We start from the raw sequence: 23,168 nt of genomic DNA, 5'->3' as shown, positions 1-23,168 counted from the left end.
ACTATGCAAAGAGTTAATACATGTTTCTAAAATTGATGGTTTTTACTTATACTGTCTGGTATGAAAAGCTTTGTAAATGTAATAGCACACAGTTTAAAATGAAATAAAACCATTTTATTTTCCCACAGTTTAAAATGAAGTAAAACTCTTTCATTTTCCTTTGGAAATGTATAAATTGAGCTGCAAAAAAATAAGTATTCTCATAACTTTCTTAACACAAAAATGAGAGCTTTTTCTTCTCTATGCCTGAAAATCTATAGTAAAATTAAATATACTTACTATAATAGGCCTAGGTCTTAATTGCTTTGTCATCAATGGAAGTTTAGTGGACAGACAGACAAATCAACATGTTGTTGCTGGCATCTTGTTGCCAGCTGCATTGCAGCCATTTGGTGTTACAGTTTGCAATGCTATGCCCGTATCTCATTATCAGTTCTGTTGGGCTTCTTATGCTATCTGGACTTTAGCAAAAAAATATGATAAAAGGACTTATAAAAATACAAGAGATAATAGTACTTAGGAATAAGGTTTTTTATAAAAATCAGGAAAGTTTTAAAAGATGTTCTGTAAGTCCATTTTCTCAGACCTGAGAAAGCTGTAGGACAGCCACATTAGCCCTCTGCACTGCACTGATTCTGGAATGTACTCTTTTACATTTTGGGCAAATGCCCAAAGAGAATGATGAAGAGAACAAAACACACTATGGTACAAAATGTAATATTAGCTATCCATTACTCACAATACACAAGCAAAATCAAATAAATAACTGTATTACTAAAAAAATCAAACCCCAAAACACCTAAAAACCACAACAACAAAAACAAACAAACAAATAAACCAAAAACTACTCACTCCAAAACACTCTAGATACAAAGTTCACAGTGTCAAACAAGATTCCCTAAGCACATCACCAGTTACTCGCCATGACTGCAACTAGGCAAAGATTAAAAATCAAAGAGAGAGCACATTTCAAGTGAGGCATAGATAAATCTGTTTGCATTTTAAAGATAATAGGCACTGCAAGGATGAATAAAATACTTTTTCCTTTACAACAGTTTGTATGTAGTGTGGGGTCTTTCACTTGAGAGAGATGCTGATAACCCTGTCTTAAGAGCTCACTGGCTTTCCTGCTGCCTGCTTTGAATCCTGACTATCTTGGTATCACAGCTACAGAGACGATAATGAAATGGCACCACTTCTTTTAGGGTACTTAATTTGAATATTGTCACTAATTGCACAAAATAAAGTTCAAGCAGAAATCAACAACCTCTCAATTTGCAGTCCAAACAATACTGTCAAAATGCAGAACACACAGTGGAAGGCAACCAAATCTGCTGAAGGTGCTGTGGTGATGCAACAGTTTATTTTCTATTGATTTGGTTTTAATGAGGATATTATAGCTGCTATAAAAAAGTAAAGAGGACAATATCTTTTCCCTTTTTAGGGGCTGCAAGGCTTGGAACCACACACCTCTGAATTCAATAGCTTTGAAATTAATCCAGCATCATTCAACTGCATGAGAATTGTTAGAAGACTGCAAATAACATCCTGCACTCTGTCTTTTTATTGTAACCTTCCTTATAGTATCATCTTGCAGTGAAACCCGAATATACTAATGGGATTAAACATAAAAGAAAGTCAGGAAAAAAATTACCGGATTAGAATTTTAAGCAAAGCCTTCTGTGAGAAAGACCACACCACTATCAGTGACCTTCCTCTCCTCATGTGTGATCCCAGTTGTGCCTAGTCAAGTGTCCAAAGGATACTCCATCAGTTCACGCTTATTTATCCTTTTGCTCCTAAAACAGGTGTCTTTGTTACTAAGAGAACAAGCATTCATGGTGGTGTATTAACCCACTCTGCCAGAGCTCATAATATTCTCTACTATGAAAAGCAGAATGTAATGATGTTATTTAAGCCCTGAGTTCTGTATTGATAAAATGACATCATTCTAAGCAAAAAGGAATAAATTCTCTTCTAGCAAATAGGAAAAAGAGTAAAAAATGCAGGCTTTTAAGTGTTTTAGAATGCCATTTCTATCTCCAGCTCCAGTCTTTGTTTGTTTTTTAAATGCACTCTCTGATAAGTTTGCCTCTAACATAAGTAAAAGTTGTTTTAGAATCTCATACTGTATCTTCACAGCAGTCCTTAGATACCACAAGAATGCTTTTCATCTTATTTTTACTCTAAACTCCTGAAGCTGTCCCTAGCTCTGAACAATTATATTAGTTAGAGAATAGTTATTCACAGAGGAGCAGAAAACTGATCTTAATCAAAAGAAACTTCTAAAACACTCTTAATTTTTATCACTCTAGATCTCTTTGCCTTTGCAGTGCTTTAAAGATTCATACTGTCTCATAAATGCTATCATAAAACATTAACAACAGTGTAAACTCTAAGTGTGGGAGGATGTGTATGAGGTTGAATTCCTGTTCCTATACCCAGATATGTGCCCCAAATAAGGAAAAAAGAAGAGCTTCTCACATCTTTCCAAGCAGTGTGTTGTCCTCATAATATAACCCCAGTTCAACTTATCGCTGCTCTCCTTTTCATATTAATTCACATTTAAGATGTCAGGCAGGTTGCTGTACACCTGAACTGAAATCTTAGGTACTATATGTGTTTTTTCTTATTTTACTGTAGCAACTACTAGATCTAGTGCTGAGCCAGTAAAAAGAGCAAGAAGATGGTCCTTGACCTTTTGGGTTTGTAAGAGAAGTCTAAGAGAGCAGACAAAGAATAGGTAGAGGGCCAGACAACACTATAATCAAGTATTCAGATCAGCAGTCAGTGGGCTATGACTATTACTCACATTTTCTCTGACAGTTCTAATTTGCAGATTGAAATAATTATTGTCAACATACAATTTGCTATCAACATTTATTATCTCTTTGCCTCCTGTTTTAAGTCCCAGTATGTATCTCTCCATAAGAAAAAAGAATCCCTCTTGATCTCCCCCATCACATAAAATGCTCTGCCTTCTACCACCCTGGTCTGCCAACCAGAGATGGGAAGGAAGTTTTGCTAATGGATATAAAGATCTTCATAAAGAAAATAGATAAATAAAGATAGGATTAGACATTTGACATGAACACGGATGACAGTTTCAACACAATAGTTTTGAAAATCCTTCTTCCTGGATGCAGAATTAATTGTGACAAAATATACTACTCCTGGATGCTCTAATAATTAGAATTAACACACCAATCCTTTTAATCTGCCTAAAATTCCACAGACAAAAGCATTGCCCTGGATTACCATTTACAATGTCACTTCCTTCTTTGAACTGGCTGGCTTATCTTTGCCCACCGTATCAAGGACATTTAGTCCTCAAACTTTGGAATACAAACAGCTCTGATACAGCCTGTGTCCCAGGTTTTCTCTCTTATGCAGAATATCTTTATCACCATAGTTTCACTAACTGAAATCTTCACTGTTACCTGCTTTCACTATCTTTCTTCCAATTTTCTGTATAATTCAACCTGATATCCCCTTTCCAAGCCCCAATTTAGCCCTATTGGACAGACTCTCATCCTTTTTTTCCCCTCAACAGACCCACTGCTTCCTAAGCATTGTTATTATGTTCATTCCCAAATTTTCATTTGGATAAATGTGATAAGCAACAATGATCCCTTCCTTCAAAATTATCAGTGGGTTTTTTTCATTGTGTTTGTTGCTCTAGAATAAACAGTTTTCATTCATAAATTATCTGGCAGTATTTTTTTTGAACACTGATAAGCGCACTGTCATTGTAAATATCTTTCCCAGTAAAAGGATTTCCATGGCTCCAATGTCACAGACAGATAGTTATGAAAACTGCCCACTGCGTTTTACAGAGGGACTGTTTTATCACAAGCAAACAACACCTCTCTGATGGAGAAGGTTTTGCCTGACCAACGTAAAGATTAATTCACCCGGAGCTCTCAAATACACGGTAATAGGTACTTATGCTAGACTTACCTTTTATATCCAAAACTTTATGTAAATATTGAATTTCATACAATTTTAGTGTTTAGAACTCAGATTCTAATCTCAACAAAAACTGACTCTACACCAGCTTTGGCCCATGTGCCCTGATTTATATCACTGGATGAACAGAACCCAGCTAATATCACTATTAATTTGAATACAAAAAGAATGCAGAGACAATACCTGCACAAACCCACACATCATGTAGTCATCAAACAAAGGCAGACTGGGACGGTCCTCTCGATAAATTGTTACTTTGTAGCTGCTCACAACCGGAGGGCTGGGCTGCGAATCATCTGTTACGAGAATGATGACTTTGTTCAATCCAAGGCCAAGGGGGTAGTTAGCACTGCTGCACAACAAAATAGGAAAGAAGTGGAATAAACCTTAAAGAAATAAAGATTTATGTTGCTTTATCTATGGCTGCTAAATTTTACTTGTTCCTTGAGGCTGCTATTTCTAACATTTTCTCTTAAAAAATACATGTGATTTTAAATAAAAACAATGTAAAATAACATTTTTAACAATTTATAGTTCTTTCAGAAAGATATAATACTGAGAGTGAAACTTCGTGAAAACAGCTTCAGTGGCAGTGGCGAATATTCTGACATGAAATCTGTGAATGAAACCACCAGGGACAATAATTCCTGGCAGGTCCAAGTTTGTGATGAAGTTAGCAGAGAGACAAACATGACCAGAGATGTCGGCCACTGAAATTGTCCACTAGCCAAATGTGATGACTAGACAAACTGCTCAGAGTGACAGACAAGACCAAAGCTGAGCTGTGCTCGTCTTCCTTTGGAAGGGAAACAAAAAATGCTGAAAGGCAGAACATGCACATGCAAGGCTTTTACTTTTCAATTTAAAGGACATATTGGTATTCTGTTTTCCTTTTACAAGGAAGAAATCTCTAAGCTTTTCACTTGTATCCATATTGACTGCCAAGGGAGTTAACATTAAGACACCAAAATGTTGAGTGGAAGAATTTTGTGGCAGTTTCTTTTGAAATGATATATCAAGACTAACTTCTTACTGAAAATACAGAAAACATACTGAGTATTAGATCAGTAAGAACTGTACAGACTGCCTAGTTATTAGAAGACATTCTAGGTCAAAGCATCTGCTTCACAGTCAGAAGATGGTGTGTTGCATGAGCACTTCATGTCATGAAGCAAAGTTTGCTCTGTAATGGTTAAGAATTCTTCTTCCCAAGTAATTCGTTGTTCATGCTCTCCTTTTTATCCACTCACTAATGGCTAGTATGTAAATAGGCCAGTTCTCTGGTTCTGAGGTACCTGACCCAAATAAATAAACTGGTACATGCTGTTGTCTCTGAGAGAGCTGGTTGGCAAAGACAAAACTGTGCCAGGGATCACAATAGCAATTAAATATCATGGATGATTGTGGGTCAGTGATAAAATCTAATGTTTAGTGATGACTGCTCTCTCTTCTATCATCCAGCTTTATATTTCTCTAAAAGATCAGATAAGCTGGGACTCTTGCAGATGGCAAGATGACCCACTTAGTGGATGAGAGCAAGGCTGTTGTTGTTGTCTCCCTAGTGCCTTTGGTGCTGTTTCCCACAGCAATCTTATGGAGAAGCTGTCTGCTCACAGCTTGGATGGGCATACACTTTGCTGGGTAAAAAATTGGCTGGATGGCCAGGCCAACAATCAGGACAAGGAGATTGAGTGCAACCTCAGTCAGTTTGCAGATAACATCAAATTGGGCGGAAGTGCTGATCTGCTGGAGTCTCTGCAAAGGGATCAGGACAGGCTGGCTGGATGGGCCAAGGCCAAGTGTATGAGGTCCAAGAAAGTGATGTGCTGTGTCCAGCACTTGGGTCATAACAACCCCATGCAGAGCTACAGGCTTGGGGCAGAGAGGCTGGAAAGATGCCCAGTGGGAAAGGACCAAGGAGTGCTGTCGACAGTGGGCTAAATATGAGTCAGCAGTGAGCACAGGTGGCCAAGAAGGCCAAAGGCATCCTGGCTTGTATTAAGAATAGCGTGGCCAGCAGGACTAGGGCAATGGTTGTCCCCCTGTATTTGGCACTGATGAATCCTTGACACCTTGAATCCTGTGTTCAGCTCTGGTCCCTCACGACAAGAAAGACATTAAGGTGCTTGAGCATGTCCAGAGAAGGGAAATAAAGCTGGTGAAGGGTCTGGAGCACAAGTTTTGTGAGGAGCAGCTGAGGTAGTTGGGGTTCTTTAGCCTGGAGAGAGAAGGAGATTGCCTGAAAGGAGGTCGTAGCCAGGTGGGGATGGGCCTCTTCTCCCAAGTAACAAGAGATAGGACAAGAGGAAATGGCCTAAAGTTACACCAGAGAAGTTTTAGATTGGATATTAGGAAGAATTTCTTCACTGAAAGGGTTGTCAAGCATTGGAACAGGCAGACCAGGGTGAGTCACCATCCCAGGAGGTATTTAAAAGACCTGTAGATGGGTCACTTAGGGATATGGTTTAGCGATGGACTTGGCAGTGCTGGGTTAACGTTTGGACTTGATGATCTTAAGGGTCTTTTTCAATGTAAATTATTCTATGTTTCTATGACAATCCCTTGTAATACAACTCTGATGAAAATGAATCATTGTAAATTAGGAAACTTGAACCTATTTCTTCTTTTGACCCCAGCTGTCCTACTCTGACCCACATAAGCAGACCAATTCTAGCAGCTTAGGGCACAGTGCAAAATTAACACCTGGATACAAAAGCTCAAATTCTTTCTTGTCTACTGTGCAGTGTAGTGATGGTCCGTTCCTACTCAGCTTTGATGCTGTCAGAGATTGCAGGAGCTGGGTGAGATGCTAACAACTGTACCCTCTATAAAGCTAGGGATAATTATGGCTTGAGAACATACTACCACTGACTTCAGGATGTTGAAAATAAATACAAGTTCCTCAGTGTTGAACTCCCTCTGACTTTCCTTTGACTCATCTATCTGTGTTCTAGGTATTTGGAAACACAAAAATATTCTGGAATATTCTGCCATATTTCCAAAATTAAGTTTTTACACTCATATTTTGTTGCTCATACCTTGGTCCTTTCTTGTCGTCAAGGTGTACTTGGCATTGACAGTTAGAGGGTTCTGCTCCTATCTTCACTGTCACCATGTCGAATGGGACTTCTGCATAGTATTCTTTGATCTTTGGGTTAAACTGAGGATTCAAGTCCAGCTGTGGACTGGTGAAGATCTGCCTGATATGAGATAGGGTATCTTTATCTGTTCCAAGAAGGCATCAAAGAAAAAACTGTGAAATGTATGAACATTTTTGAGTAACATGCAACTTCTGGCAGATTGATAACATGTACAGTGGCAAGATATTTAATGCCTAGTCACTCTGAGACTGATAATCCTGCTGCAAAATCTTAATGGAGATTTTAGTGGCACTTCAGAGAAATGTTTAGACCTTGGAGGGATTTTAATTATTTAGTGCCCAATCACTTTAGTCCTAGTCACAAATTCAAAGCCTGAGTAAGCCTTTGAAAATGCAAGGATTAAGTCTTGGAGATCTGTCTCCAGTTGGTTTACTGAAACATAAAGAAGAGCTAGGCCAAAATTCATAACCTACTTAGGTACCAGCCTGTGTACAGGGTTTATGTACAAATGTAATTTCCAATAAAACTCAAAATAAGTTAGACATATTCTTTCTCTTCATAAGAACAAGTCACATGGAGATGTCTAGACTCATGGGGTCATTTGCAGTACAACTGGAAGAATGTTTTATTAAAATTCCTAAATCAACAAATTCCAGCTCTTTGCCTGTGTATGAAATCTCCACAATCAAATCCTATTTGCTCAAATGTATCCTTTATTTTGTAGTGTTTGCCCAATTACTCATGAGAATAATTATTTGCTGGCAACCCACTTATGACAAATATTTTAATCCAACCTATCAGATTCAGATTTACAGTACAATTCCACATTCAAAACTGCTTTTCACATACATTCACTAGTACATGTTTAAAACTGGGTACTTCAGAAAACATTCCAGATAGAAAACTCTTTTATTATAATATCTGAAAAATCTTGTAGCTTAAAACCTGGTCTAAAAGGGTCATAAAGAATGTAAGCAGTTCTATGTGGACCTTTTCTATCTTGAAATATCTGCCTTGAGAAAGAAAACAGGGCAATTTCAGCACCTTCTTGCATGGATTAAAATATAAAGGAAATTATTCCAATGGAAGAGTAGAACTTGGGCTAGATCTGTAGGGGAATAGAGTCCTATACATTAATACACAGAAGGTATTAAAAAAAACCCCTACAGATGAGTACAAACAGTTCTCCACATCCTGTATGTCTTACTTAGAAATGTTATCTCACTACTAGTTTAAAAATGAGGAATTTCAAAATAAAATTAATGGAGGTATTTTCAAACTAAAATGTCATAAAATCAGAATAGTGATGCCAGTCAGCCAGCCCCGGAGCATTTCTGGCCTTTGATTGATAGAGTAGTTCCTGGAGGCACCATATCAGTAATAGAGAGGACAGAAGGCTCAGTGGGTAGCAAAGCCTTTCCACCACAGAGCAATGGCTTCACATTTACAAAGCGATCCCTCAGATAACATGTCAATGAGGAAGGCAGCCAAAAGCATTGCTCTTACCAAAGAAAAATATATTTTAAATCTTTACAGTTCTTTAAATATACTTTAAATATTCCAACAAGCATATACATTTTAGAAAAACTCATCTCTTGAGCAGCTATTTAATATCCCGCTATTGAACCCCAGACAAATTTAAAGGTTTTTCCACAAGAAAAAAACATATGCTGAAGTTAATGGAAATAGGGGGCAAAAGTCTATTAAGTGTGACAAGGGATCAATGAGTGCTGGAATACTCTCATTAATATGCACACATAGCAATGTTTAATTTTATGCTTAAGGCATATTTAATATAATAGCCCAGTTATTGAGAGTTGTTTATAAACATTCTTCCTACTTGAAAATCCTTCTTTTTTTTTTTTTTAAAGATTTTTTCCAGATACTTGATTCACTGAGAGGCTATGCAGAAAAACCCAAGGAATTTGTTTAATTTTATGCTTAAGGCATATTTAATATAATAGCCCAGTTATTGAGAGTTGTTTATAAACATTCTTCCTACTTGAAAATCCTTCTTTTTTTTTTTTTTACAGCCTGCAGATACTTGATTCACTGAGAGGCTATGCAGAAAAACCCAAGGAATTTGTTCAAGAAATCTCTCTTCTTCCCCCTTAGTGATCTAGAAAGACCTTGACTTACCATGACTGCATTGCCTTTCTTCAGTCTTACTTGAATAATGCAATGCTGAAAGATAAACAGAAACACCTAATAGTTTTCTACTGTAAGCCCAATTACAATCCTGTTGGAGAAGAAAATATCTTTTAATCATAAAAGATACGTTGTACTCTTATTCTCTACAGTGTGAGATCTTTGTTTTAGGCCCATGAACACAGTTCATGGGCTCAGCATGACAACTTACACAGAAGAAATATATATTGGTCTTTTATATGTAGTAAGCCAAGACTTCACTGGAATACAAAACAATGTAATCTAAATCATGCATGTTATCAGAAATAATACAAATAGGAAAAACATACTTTATATAAAAGATCTGATCTCTTACCTTTATGACTCTTCTTGGAGTCAGAAGGAACATTCTGCTTAGGACTCCTATTTCCTTGAGAAGATAGCCTGTCGATTCAATAGCAGACATATTTTTTTTTACATGAATGGAAGGAACAGAAACCATGAAATATTTTTCAACAATTTCTATATGGTATCCTAGGGCACATGGTATTTCAATATTCTCCATAGAAAGATCAACCTTCTGGATTCATGCTCTCAGCATTAGCAATATTACCTGAGTGAACATATTCCATAATAAATGGCAGCATATCATATCAAAATAGAAAACAAGAAATAAATTCCAAAACAAAGTTGCATTGCTGGGAAAAGGAAGAGTGGATATAACCAGGAATAAAATAACCCAAACTGTATCTCTTAACTGTTTGTATGATGGTTTTCTGTATATACCTGAGGTTTCAAAAATAATTAAAAATAAATGAAGGTCTGTGTCAAGGGCAATATCTCTACTGACATTAGCACGAATTCCTAAATGAAACTCCCATGTGTTTTGCTTTGTTTGCCAATTCAAAACAAATCCAGAGTATATATATGAAAAAATCCTCCATCAAAAAAGACAAATGATTTGCAACAATTCATCAACATGTTAGTGGTGCCCATATTACAAGCTTTGCAGACTTTATCTTTCAAATAGAATTTTGAGAACATAACAGAAGAAAGGGAGTAGCACAACAGAAGAAAGGGATTACGCTTCTTTTTGATCTGTGTACTGGACCTCTAGGTAATAACACCTTTTCAGAGGTCTACTAGCATTTCTTGAAGCTTTCATGTGTTTTCCTCCCCATGTTTTCCATAGAAGTTCTCATAAAGCAGCTTCTTCACAGATACTGCAGTTTGGATTTTGAAAGACATGAAGTCACTGTCTGTGCCAAAGGAAGGGAGGTAGCAATATTGTTCTGTGCAATCATCCATCACTAATGTTTCAACAGAAGCTTCTGAAAGCAATATTGAGGTCAATCATGGTAAAAGGTAAGCTGTCCAATGATAAAACAGAGATTTCTGCATTATGTCAATGAGATAGGAAAGAAGTCGCTGGCAGATCGATGTGTCTCTGTGTGTGCATGAAAATGTAGTTCTGAGATTGCAGTGTCTAGACACCACCCTAATTTCATGCACATTCTTGACCTACTTCAAAGGAGGCACTTAACAAACTATTAGAGAGTTTGTTTTCCAAGTTGCAAGTAATTTTTCACCCCCTTCCTCCTTGCCAAAGAGATAACAGCTAACACTTTTCAAATACATTTTTCCTCTCCACTGTTTCTTTTTTCTTGCCCAGTCCCAAACTCTTAAGGTGAAAACAAGATGTCTTAACTCTATAAAATGCCAGGGGCAGTGACCATCCCACTGTAGTCAGCACAGGTGAGGCTGCATCTCAAATCTTGTGCCCAGTTTTGGGCCCCTCACTACAAGAAAGTTACTGAGATGCTGGAGCCTGTTCAGAGAAGGGCAATGAAGCTGTGAAGGGTCTGAAACACAAGTCTGCTGAGAAGCGGCTGAGGGAGCTGGGGTTGTTTAGTCTGGAGAAAAGGACGCTCAGGGGAGACTTCATCACTCCCTACAACTACCTGAATGGAGGCTGTAGCCAGGTGGGGTCATTCTCTTCTCCCACTTAATAAGTGACAGGATGGGAAGAATCTTTCCAATCCAAATGAGTCTATATTTCCATGATTTATTTCTGTGCTTTTTACTCATCAGTACCATTAAGTTTTCCTTTGTGCAAGCTCTTTGCAGTCATCAGACTGAGGTGAGATGCAGTTATGAAGCTCTTCAAAATACAGGCACCAGCTGAGACCCTGAACTGTGCAGAGTCCTTTCCTTCACATGCTGTTACTCAAGAAGAGACCTTTATCTGTATGAGTGGCCCCTTATTTACTTAAATATCTCGAAGGAGCTATCAAGTAGAGGTGCATACTTTGCCCACACACTTTGTAATTAGCTCTAATGAAACCAATGACTGTATGTCAGTACCCTTGGTGACTGCATGCTTATGAATGTATGTACCTTTTGAAAAATCCCAGATGTGTACATCACAAACTATTGACTGTGAACCTGTCCTTTAGGAATCTCTCTGATTCCGCAAATGAGAAAGCCAAAGGACTGACAGCAGCAATAGTAATATAGCTCTGATGGTCTAAGCAATCAGAGACATAAGCAATGAAGGATGTGTAGAAATAGAATCTTTCATTAGATTAAAATACAAAAAAGAAAAAATCTAGTCACTTTTGGTGCCTTTGATGGGTATGTTAGTTGTGGATGATACAGTTTGTAATGGGTCATTAACTAAAGATTGAGAACATATTTCAGTATTTAGCAGAGTTATGAATTTTATTTCTTTAGCTGATGTTATATAGTTATCTCTTCAAAAAGAAGAACCACTGGAGGTAATTTTGTGAGACTGTATCACTAACAATTTTTTTCTGTTTGATTAACTGACAGTGTGAGCGCTCTGTTTTGTAGAGTGTTTGCTTGGCTTCAGTCACAGTTTCCATAATGGCGTTTGGTTGCCTGAATAAAATACCTTGTGCTGATCTTCAGAAGAGAAATATAAAGTTGCTGACTCAAGAGTGGGAATGGTTTCCTGGCACTCAATACCAACTGTCTCTCTTCTTTCCTACTTCCCTCTCTCTCTCATTCCTCCTATTGCAGGTCAGTGATCTTATCCACACTTCCTCATTGTTGCCACCTTCTGTCCCATAGATCAAACCATGTTACTTTCTCAAACTGCCTGGGTAATTGGCACAACCAAGTTAAACTCTGAGAAATTATGTTCAACACAAATTCAGTCTGAAGGCTGCTGCTTCTATTTTGATCTAAAAAAGGGCTTGTATATGGAAAGCTAGAATCACTTTTCCAAATATATCAGTTGATTTCATAAAAACATTTGCAACTTTATTGACCTGCTTAGGCTTTTGTCTTTTGCAAATACAGAAGAGCTAGCTTCAGTCACTAATTCGATTCTTCCACGATACCCTGCTGTGTGACATAGCCGAACATACTTGCCATGATACTTCATAGCACCTATTTTAAAAGACAGCAGGTATGCACATCCTATTATAAGTCATATCACAAGTTGAAACTGCAGAGTTGAAAAACAGTGCACAAACAATGCAGAAAATTGATTTCAGTGCACATGGTAGGTAGTACTGCTCCATCACTTTCAAAGAACTTTGTAATATCTTATACCAATACATTAGAGGTGGTCATTTCACCTAGGCTGTAATCTTTTCATTATACTCTGAGTTTCTGGAGTTCTTCTTCACTAATACCATTTAAGGATTCAGAACTAGTCATGTAGATGAAACAGGTGAAAAAATGTAGACCAGGAAGCACCTTTAAATCCTGTCTTCATCCTATAGATTCGTGATCAATGAACAGAGTGACTGTACAAGACCTGAGTCAGAACTCACTATCACATAAGTATCTTGTCTGGATTTTTTAAATGGAAATACCAGTTTTGCATAGTCAGAGAAATAAAAACTGTGTGCCACAGGATTAGCTCAGTTGCTTAGAGCATGGTGCTAATAATGCCATGGTTGCAGGTTTGATCCCTGAATGGGCCATTCACTTAAGAATTGGACTCGATGATCGTTGTGAGTCCCTTCCAACTCAGAATATTCTGTGATATCTCATCAAGTGTTAAATAAATCAACTGAACAGCCTGGCCTTACCTGAAGAAATTTAGGAAAAGTGTTCTGATATACAAACTCATCAAAGTTGGGAATTGCAAAAAACAGATAAACCAAAGCTCAAAGAGAATGCATACCCAAGTTAGTAAGTACAACAAAGCTTGTTCTTCCTTGCAATTAAATATAATTACATGCCTATCCGACACATGCATCACCATCACATGCATGTAACTATAGGAGTGGAAGATTATGATTTAGCAATGTCAAAGAACATGTTTTTTTTATACAGTGAATGAACAAATGGTATTATTAGCTTAACCATTGCAGGAAAATATAGTGCAAAGAAGCAGATTGGCCCTTGTTCTGGAGAAATATCACAGTACTTCTACACATTTATATGTATACAATAATGTTCAGCTTGAAGGAAAAAATGAGGCCAAGGGGTTTACTCAAAGTGAGTGAGTGGCACAGCTTAGATTAGAACAGAAAGCTGCTAAAGGCTGGTATGCTTTGATATGCAAACCTAAATATTTCTGCAAAAGGGCAAGGGCTTACATATGAATGCAAGCAGCTGCATCTTTGAGTTACTTCTCATGGAGTGGTCGCAGTAACAACAATAACTCTGCACATTTATGAAACTGTGTATTTTCAAAACACTAATAAACAGTTACCTAGCACAGTGGGAATGGATAAACGACTTTATAGTTAAGTAAACAAAGATACAGATAACTATTGACTTGCTGAAAGCCCCACCCAATTCAGTGAGGAGCAAAACTAAAACTTAAGAAATCTTACAGATGCCCTATACAGTCATGACAGCATTCTCCAAGCAAAATGCATAAAATAGTGTCATTCATTCAACTTGAGACTCAGTGGAATGGAGCACAATGTGCCTCTGTTTCCAAGCTCTTGTTTGTAAAATCATAAATGTCTTTAGACAGCAAAGTGTGGCATATATGTATATAAGACATCATTAGCCAAGAGATAATGAAAACAGAAAACACATTTTGACAAATTTTTTACTAAAGATGCAGTATACCACAAGTTTTCCCCTTCCCTCCATTCATTTTTCACTCCCTCTTTTCTTTTGTCCTCTCCGTCTCTCCTTCCCTCCTTGCTTTTCCTCTTCCCTCCTATGAAAGTTAAAATTTCTTGACAGAAGTTCAGTGGATCCAACCTTGTCCCTGCGGTATTTTTTCCAGCTCTTCAAAAAGAGTTAAAATGAGGTTCTCAGAGTATTATGGTCTTTGACCTGCCTCTTGTTGGACAGAAAATCTAGAGCCACTCAAAATTATTTGTCCTTTCAAAAAATCTTCACCTGAAATTTTATATTTTCTTTACAGTTTTGCTTTTAATTGGTGCATAAATTAAGACAATCTTAACCCTGAAAAATATTCCTAATATTGATTTTACAGTTTTTCAGAAATAACTTAATAATTTACTTCATCTTTCTTCAAAACAAATTTAATGTAGTTCCAATTAAATTTTAATCCAGAGTCCTTCATATTAGAAAGAGAAGAAAACACTGTCCTATGTAGAAACCTAGCTACAATTCTAATGGCAGAATGGCTGACAATGCTCCATGATGGCATGATGGCCACTCCTCTCAAGACTTGCAAGTCCACCTGCATCTACTGAAGAATTAAGTTTTATAATGCTCACTGGAGATATTGCAATTAATATAATTTGAGAAACTACCCTCATATATATAACAGCTGTCTTACCATTCTGAAATATTTGTATGTGCCTCTTTAGTCATGAACTGGAATTGTTCAAGTAAACTGGAAAGCAGCCAATGCATAGTCAGGACTGAACCAAGCCGCCTCATTGGGTCTACCATGCGATAAAGGTCGCGCAGTAACGTTTGAATCTTGGGTGCAGCAGAAGGGAAAAGCTGAGAAGAGAGATACTGATTAGAAACCCCACAGTATAATATTTCTAGAATGTCAAGATGTGAGAAATTATCAGAAGACAGTATATATAGCAGAGGGATTATTATATATTAATGCTCTTACCCACATGTGTAGAAAATTACTGTCTTGCCCAGCCTTGCAAATCAGAATTCCTAGTACTGACAAGGAAGTAAAACTCCTTTGCCTCTGTACTGACTTCTGGATCTATTAAACTCAATCGCTCTTCAGAAAGCTTTACTAGTTTCCATCCCTGAAACTCATCCAGGAGTTCTCAAAGAAATCCTGATATCATGTAGACTTTCTGAACAACAGATTCAGTTTCAGATCTTTTATTTCTCAAATATTCAGCATTTCCCTCACTAACTGCCATGCCTATTTACAGACACTGACTGTTATTCCTCTACCTGTATTCTTCTCCAAAAATGAACATGACGTGTTGCCACTTCTTCATCAATATCTACTCTTGGGTCATGATCTCACTGTTATAGTGTCTTCCCTTCCCTTCCCTTCCCTTCCCTTCCCTTCCCTTCCCTTCCCTTCCCTTCCCTTCCCTTCCCTTCCCTTCCCTTCCCTTCCCTTCCCTTCCCTTCCCTTCCCTTCCCTTCCCTTCCCTTCCCTTCCATTTTCTGCTGTCTGTTTCTGCTTTAGCTGTCCTTAGCTCAAATTCTCTATTTCTTTATGTCTTTTAAATTAAATGCAAATGATCCTCCAAAATAAAATCAGTGTAAACTCTTATCTCCTTACTTCCCTGCCCATCCAGCCTAATACATGTGCAAAGAAGGGTAATGAAGGATAATGAAGGAGAAATGTTAGGAGATTTACATAAAATATACATCCAGTACAACAAAACCCTATTTATTTTACCAGCTCAAACTGTCCAAGACTCTTCAGCTCCTTTATGAAAGTAATCATTGAATTTATCTCTTTTAAAGAGAAACATTGCTCATCTTCTCTGTGGTACTTTCCGTCCTGTGAAGGAAAGGGCAGCATGTTCTGATGAAATCATGGAAAGCAATGTGCTTTCAATTAGACCCCAATCCCTTTGGTGATCAAAAGAACAAGTTACAGCAGATCTCAACTAGCCCTAACCTCAGCCAACCAGCTCCCTGATACCTCTTCCCATTTTTCAGTCTAGAATAAAGTTGATTGTGCATTTCTTTTTCTTTTGTGTAGAAAAGCACAAGTCATGGTATCCTATGGAACACAGCCTAGGTAGTTGCATCACTCGTGCATATGTCTGCTGCTTCCTACTTTATCCTATCACAAATTTAGAACCCATGACCCTGTTTTAGCCACACCTGGCTGAGAGACAGAAGTCGCATGGATAAATTAGTCCCTGTAAGTCTTGCAAGCAGGATGCTCCTCAGAAATGCATCCTTAGAAGTACCCAAACTGAGAGAAATACTGCTAGAAGAGACTCCAGCTTGCCAGAAATAGTTTTCACTAGTCATGCAAACTTTATACAGACCCTTTAAATGCAAAAAAAAATGGATATTGCATTCAGAATAAGAGACAAAGTTGTAGGACAGAAAAATTAATTCTAATGCTCATGAACTTACTTGTGTGAGTTAATCAATTCAGGGTGAAATTGCAAAAACACACAAATCTGTACATTAACAGAAGACCATTTAAAAAATGATGGGAAAATTATTTCGTTAAAGTTTTAAATATATGTTTAAAGCTCAGTGTTTTGGGGAATTATATAATTTGAGAGCCAAATTTTAAGAAAAGAAAATTCCACTGTTTAATATAATTACAGTTTTACTCCCAAGAATACCATAATAGACAGTTTTTGATAAAATAAACCCTTCATTCTATAATTTCTATAGGGCATCAGCAATTTCAGAGAAGCATACAATTTAAAATGAAATGTTTTCAAATAGTCAGTAATACGAAAAAGTCGGAATGAACTACCTTGCTCACAGTTGATCCATATATTTTTTGCAAGGCTTCAATGAAAATGGATGTTGAGGATGCATTAGATAAGAGAAATTTAAAAGTATCTTCAAAAATAAGTTCTTTGAAAGTTTGGTCCTGAATAGTTGATTCGTCCTCATCTTGAAAGTCAAAGTTTTCATGCACCTGTTGGAAAACAATATAAGAATTTATAGTTTGAATAAGAAGTCCAGTCTCCTCATAACGATATATACTACACTAGAACTATTTATTTTAAAAATGTAATAACACAACTGACGGGATTATGAAATAACAAACGTGTGCCACATTTTGTCACAGCTTCACACCACAATGTTTCCTGCCCTCCAGTGGACAGAGTGCAGTATCGCAGTGCCATGTGAGCTTTTTTCGTACGTTTGACTTATAAGTTTATTTAAAAAAAAAGATTTTATGTTACCATAACTCTTTCAAAACTCAGGTATTTAGGGTTACTACAGATAAAAGGATAAGTTTAACAATATAAATAAAATTAACAAATTAATATTTATGAAATATTACTAAATCATTATTTTAGCATAAAGACAAATATAACGTCAAGATGCATAGGGTGTGTGCATGCTACGCTTTCCAAGGGATACTATTCAAAGTCAAATGTCGCATTAATTGTCAACTGTTATTTTTTAGAGCAATTTGTATTTTCATAAAAACACTATTAAATTCTACTGATTTACTGTACATTTACGGATTGTGGATAATGGTTGAAATTCCCATACAGGCAGATAAACATTATGTTTTATGTTTAGTTTCTTAAGCACTTCTGGCAGAATTTTTTACAGCCTGTTATACAATTATTGAATTCTTATGACATGCCACATTTTTTACACTAGCTAAAAAAGTCTTTGCAGACTATTTAAGGATATTGTCTTCATGGATTTTTTAAATTGTGAAAAAATTCCTTTCATGTGTCCATTTTTCCTATGTGTTTAAAGGATTTTTTTTTTTTTTTGAAGGATGGAGAGAATGACTGCAGTGTTGTTGCTAGAAACTTGAACAGATTTTAAGGAAGGATATATTTACAATTTTTTTTTTAATATTTGCATATCACAAATATAGACAAACATTTTATATGCCTAGGTATATACATATTCATGTGTGTACAGGGGTAATGAGAAGCAGCTGGAAAGTAGTACAGTATTTGTTTCAGGACAGGCTGTTCTGAGGCAAGAGTGGTATGAAAACTGGCACAGGTCACATTTCCCTGGTTTTTAGGGCCTTGAGGATCATCCAGAAAGAAGACAGCACAATGGAGGTTAAAGGAGGTCATGGGCTGCAGGAGTACAATACAATTTATGGAGAACTTTAATTTGTATTAAAGGCCAATTGTGGTATTTTAACTTCCTTCCCACATCTTTGTTCTGTCATATTTAAAACCTACCTCTACTTTCATGCAAGGCTTCCTGTGGGTTTTGTATCACTGATATTCAGTTGGGTCATAGATAGTCCTTTAATGCTAAACTGAAAGATTTGCACACCTCCTGGTGTGGTGAACTTTACCACAGGAACTCCAACTCTTAAAACCACGTTTCTGCCATAGCAACTCTCCACATTTAGGCAAAATTAATATTAAAGTATTTGTACATTTCTAAGAGATTCGAGAGTACCTATGAAAGAGGGTTTCCTGCTGTGTTCTTCTTGGTGTATTTTTTGGAGGTCAAGCAATAATTTGTGTAATTTTCTCACCTCAAGAACTACTGGGTATATTGACATGCCGAATCCAATGTCAAAGGTTAGCATTTGAAAACACTGGCTGCATCTGAAATACAATATAACAGGAATTGGATTCAGTGAGGTTAGGTACTGCCGTGAAATACAGAATCGCAGAGTCATTTATGTTGGAAAAGACCTTTAAGGTCATTGAATCCAATCATAAACCTAACACTGACAAGTTCACCACTGAACCATGTCCAATACATATGGTGAAATGCAATACACACACAGGTCCAGAGAACACACACAAGAACATGCACACAGAGGTCAAAAGACAGCATGTAATGCAGACTAAATAAAATTTCCAAGAGCCAGCAGCATTAATCATATATGGAGGCAAATTGTGAGCTGATAGAAAAGTGCTATATAAAAACATATTATTTTATGGTTGACAGTTAAACCAGTGAGGGAGGTGAATTATGCTAAAGGAGGAAATGTCTTTTGAAGAGAATGAGGTCCTCCAAAAGTTTCAAGACATTTGGAGGGTAACAGATGGTGAAACTCTGCAGGCTCACTGAAGCTGAAGAGCTCTGCTGCAGCTATGGAGATGTTTGAAGGCATGGATCAGGAGCTCTAAGCAAGTCTGTGTTACATAAACAAGAGAATCCATCCTATTGGTAAAAAAAGAGAGCTTGGACCACTGTCAAAATAGCTTCATTCCCATTACACTTCTCCCCTCCTTGCTACCCTCTCTACTCACAATGTAAGCTTTATTCCCAACTGTGTAAGTCAAATAATGAGCTTTACATTACTGCCACTAAAACACCTGAGTTGTCAAAATAGCTTTATAAAACACATAAATGTACTAAATAGTGACTTATTTAGTATTTATCATAAAAATGTCAGGGATGGGACATAACATATATAGAACAAATATTAATTTTAATTAGTAAAAATATTACATAATAGAGGTTGATTTATGTGTAAGAATTATAACACGCTAATGGAAGTGATTACACACAGAAATGTGATTGTTTTTGTCTAGGTGTATTTCATAAGGTACATTCCATAAGATATTCTACAGTGTCTCTTGTTCAGGTTGCCAGCTAGAGCCAGCTCTAAACCACCTGGGATATTCTAGCATTAAATATTTGACATATGAAAGAAGGCTCACTAAAAGGAAATACAGCTTTATATGTGTTAGGACAAGCCAAATTGTGAGTGATTTCTGTTCATCTGTGCTGCCTGAAACACTTCATCAGGACAAAGCATCTGGTCCTAGGTATTCATCACAACCTTTTCACAAACTGGAAACACTGTGGATATTGAAGAGGTTTACTCCTTAAATGCATTTCCTTACTTTACAAAGAAGTACGAAATAGTGGGTAATTTTTTATTTTAGGAGTTGTGTAGCCCCTACAATTTTTATTGTGTTCTAAGGAGTTATCTTGCATTACACTAGAATTACAATGACAACTGCGAGTCACTTACTGGTTGAAAGAATTTGGTCCTGAGGCAGATGATTCACTGAAGACCTCAGTTATAAGTAGAAGTTTGCTTATAGCCTCCTTCATGTTGTTCAAGGCTTGCTGGGGAGAACTGTTTTTGAAGAATATGTCAAAAAATCTTTGCAGCTGTGAAAGAGAATTCATAGACTTTTGAACATTTACAGTAAAGCAGTGCCTACAATCATAAATTAAAAAGCTGGTAGAAATAAAAACTGCCTTGCAATATCAACTTCAGTTCTTATTTATTTTCACAGAGAAGCGGTATGAAAAGCTTCACACTTTTTGTTTAGAAACAAGCATATCAGAAACAAAATCTATATTAATGGTTTTAAAAAATATCGGTCACAGTCTAAGCTTACTTCACTATAACCTTTTGCTGGCACTGGTTCTAGGCAAAGGAAACTACAAATGCTTATTTCTTTAGCAGTGGGTAATAGCACACAAAGTAAAAGCCTTCTCTCTTAACACACTGTGCCAAGGGCCATCCCATTTGGCTTTGACTACAAATCCTTACCCCAGTCAACAAACTTTAAAGAGAATATATGAGACAGATGTTGAAAAAAAGACCAACCACCCCAGCCTCTGTTTTGACTGAACTCTGCATACCCTGTGATTTTCAGACTCATGAATCCTCACAATGGCATATTTATTGCCCTGCAGAGCACTGTCCTCAGCTGCTTTCATCACTCATGCAAATTCACCCATCTCATCACTTCAGACAGAGATTCAGGGAAACTGGAGCAACAGAGACCCAGTGAAGAGTGGGACACAGGCAGGGTTTTTTGCAAGAGTCATCTGTGCTAAGAAAGGGCTACCTTTAAACCATATTTCCATTAGAGTTATCACATGGCAAAGAACCCAGCTAATGTCTGAACTATGTAAAACTATTAGATAATCTAGTAGTACTGTACTACCAAAGATCTCTTCAGAGATAAATGATGTAAAAAGTACATGTAGAACATGTTTTGTATCAACATTCAGAAAGGAAAAAATTCTGATTACTTACAGGAATTTCTCTACTAAATTTAACTAGAAATGCCAGTATATATTTTTTATTATCACCCAGTTATACATGTCTCACTGGGATAACACGATGGAAGTATGCAAACTTCTGTAGACAATCCTACTGAGGACTGATGTGCTTGGCATCTCTCATCTCAGACTACCTTTGACTACTACAGCCATGAACAAGTATACACAGCAGATGGGTTAATCAAGCCTGGTCTTCAGCAAAAGTTTAACGTGATATTTTGGCTTCAAAGCATGATCACAGAATCACAGAACCACAGAATGGTTGAGGTTGGAAGTGACCTCTGGAAGCCATCTGGTCCAAATCCCCCGCTCACGCAGGGATATCTGCAGCTGATTGCCCAGAACTGTGTTCAGACAGCTTTTGAATACCTCCAAGGATAAATAGTCTACAACTTCTCTGGGCAACCTGTGCAAGTGCTTGGTAACTCTCAAAGTAAAAGTGTTTCCTGATGTTCAGAAGGAACATCAATTTGTGCCCATGGCCTCTTGTTCTGTCACTGGGCACCACTGTAAAGGGCCCAGGTTCATCTTCTCTACAGCCTCCCTTCAGGTATTCATACACACTGATGAGATCTCCCTGACCCTGAAAAGCTCTTCCAGGCTAAACAGTCCCAGCTCTCTATGTATGTTCCCTCTATGAGCATTTCCTCATATAAGGAATGCCACAGTTCCTTAATCATCCTAGTGGCCCTCCACATCCCTCTTGTACTGGAGAGTCCAGAACTGGACACAGTAGTCCAGGTGTGCCACAAGGGCACACTGCTGGCTAATGGTCAACTAGGTGTCCCAGACCCTTTTCTCCAAAGCTGCTTTCCAGCTGCTGATCTCCAGCACGTGCGGGTGCCTGAAGTTGTTCCTTCCCAGGTGTGGGACTTTGCACTTCCCCTTGTTGAGCTGCATGAGGTCTCTGTCAGCCCATTTCTCCAGCCTGTGGAGGTTCCTCTGGGTGGCAGCGTGACCCTTTAGTGTATCACTTCTCCCAGTTTTGTGTCATCAGCAAACATGGTGAGGGTACACTCTGCCCCATCATCCAGACATTTAACGAAGACATTGAACAGGAATGGATCCAGTAGGGATCCCTGGGGTACATCGCTGGTTCCTGGTGCTGTGTTATGATGCATTCACTGTGCTCACACCAGATACTAAGCATACTTCTGTGCACTCTAGTCCACAGCATTTTCTAGACAATGTTGGCGTCTCCCCTTGTGAGCATGAATACTGTCAAGCACATTGGTCTCCACTGGCATGGATGAATGGCTTTCAGTTTCTTCAGGCAGCATACTGCAGTTAAATGTAATAAGCACTTTTCACTTTCCTTTTTAAAAAACACTGTATCATTGCCTACAGCAAGCCATGGGAGATACTTGAGTATGCAGCTAACACTGATCCTTCTTTGCTTTTTGCTCTCTTCAGCTCAAGTAACTCCATCCACTTGTGCTGGTAAATAACTGGTAGGTAGGCTTTTGGTCTGTCTGCCTTCCTGTTCTTATCACCTCTGATTTTATTTCAACAAGTGGTTGTCTTTCCAAATTTTACTGACTAAAAGAAATGTCCCCCATGCACAGTTCTGGACTAAAGGTTTGTAGTGCCTGGGACTTTTTCTCCCTTTCTAATAAAGCTATTTGAAATGCCAGTAGGAAAAAAATGACAACAGTATATGTGACTGAAGTCATAAAATTAAACCTCTGACTGCCAGGAAATCATGAAGTAAAGGTTTCACATATAGCCTGAACTCTATCCTTTGGATATTTGCATGATGTTGAAATGTTGAATCACATCACACTGTATTTTTATGCTGTAGAAATTTTTCCTTGTGTACTACAGTTCCATGGGTCTCTGGGACAAAAGATCCCCGGAAGTACTATTTAGAGATTATGCAACTCCTCATAGCAC

The 23,168-nt window shown here is 37.6% G+C and overlaps 1 protein-coding gene across 2 annotated transcripts in view; it reads right to left on the bottom strand.

The window, feature by feature from the left end:
• The window catches only part of CPED1 (cadherin like and PC-esterase domain containing 1), a 148,458-nt gene that overhangs the window by 67,306 nt on the left and 57,984 nt on the right, over positions 1 to 23,168 (bottom strand). The window contains exons 8-16 of one of the 2 annotated variants that reach the window (XM_017818173.1): positions 20,227 to 20,369; positions 18,769 to 18,841; positions 17,047 to 17,214; positions 15,997 to 16,101; positions 14,944 to 15,113; positions 9,574 to 9,641; positions 9,210 to 9,254; positions 7,008 to 7,194; positions 4,153 to 4,321 (exon numbers count right to left, since the gene is read on the bottom strand). In XM_017818173.1, coding sequence (XP_017673662.1) covers positions 4,153 to 4,321; positions 7,008 to 7,194; positions 9,210 to 9,254; positions 9,574 to 9,641; positions 14,944 to 15,113; positions 15,997 to 16,101; positions 17,047 to 17,214; positions 18,769 to 18,841; positions 20,227 to 20,369 — 1,128 coding nt within the window. The remainder of the gene's footprint in view (positions 1 to 4,152; positions 4,322 to 7,007; positions 7,195 to 9,209; positions 9,255 to 9,573; positions 9,642 to 14,943; positions 15,114 to 15,996; positions 16,102 to 17,046; positions 17,215 to 18,768; positions 18,842 to 20,226; positions 20,370 to 23,168) is intronic. The other variant, XM_017818174.1, reaches the window with a different exon arrangement.

The sequence above is a fragment of the Lepidothrix coronata genome, unplaced genomic scaffold, assembly GCF_001604755.1.
Source record: "Lepidothrix coronata isolate B3197 unplaced genomic scaffold, Lepidothrix_coronata-1.0 Scaffold66, whole genome shotgun sequence".
Classification (NCBI taxonomy): domain Eukaryota; kingdom Metazoa; phylum Chordata; class Aves; order Passeriformes; family Pipridae; genus Lepidothrix; species Lepidothrix coronata.
The sequence above is the reverse complement of the archived record's forward strand: the minus strand, read 5'-3'. Positions and strand labels throughout refer to the sequence as shown.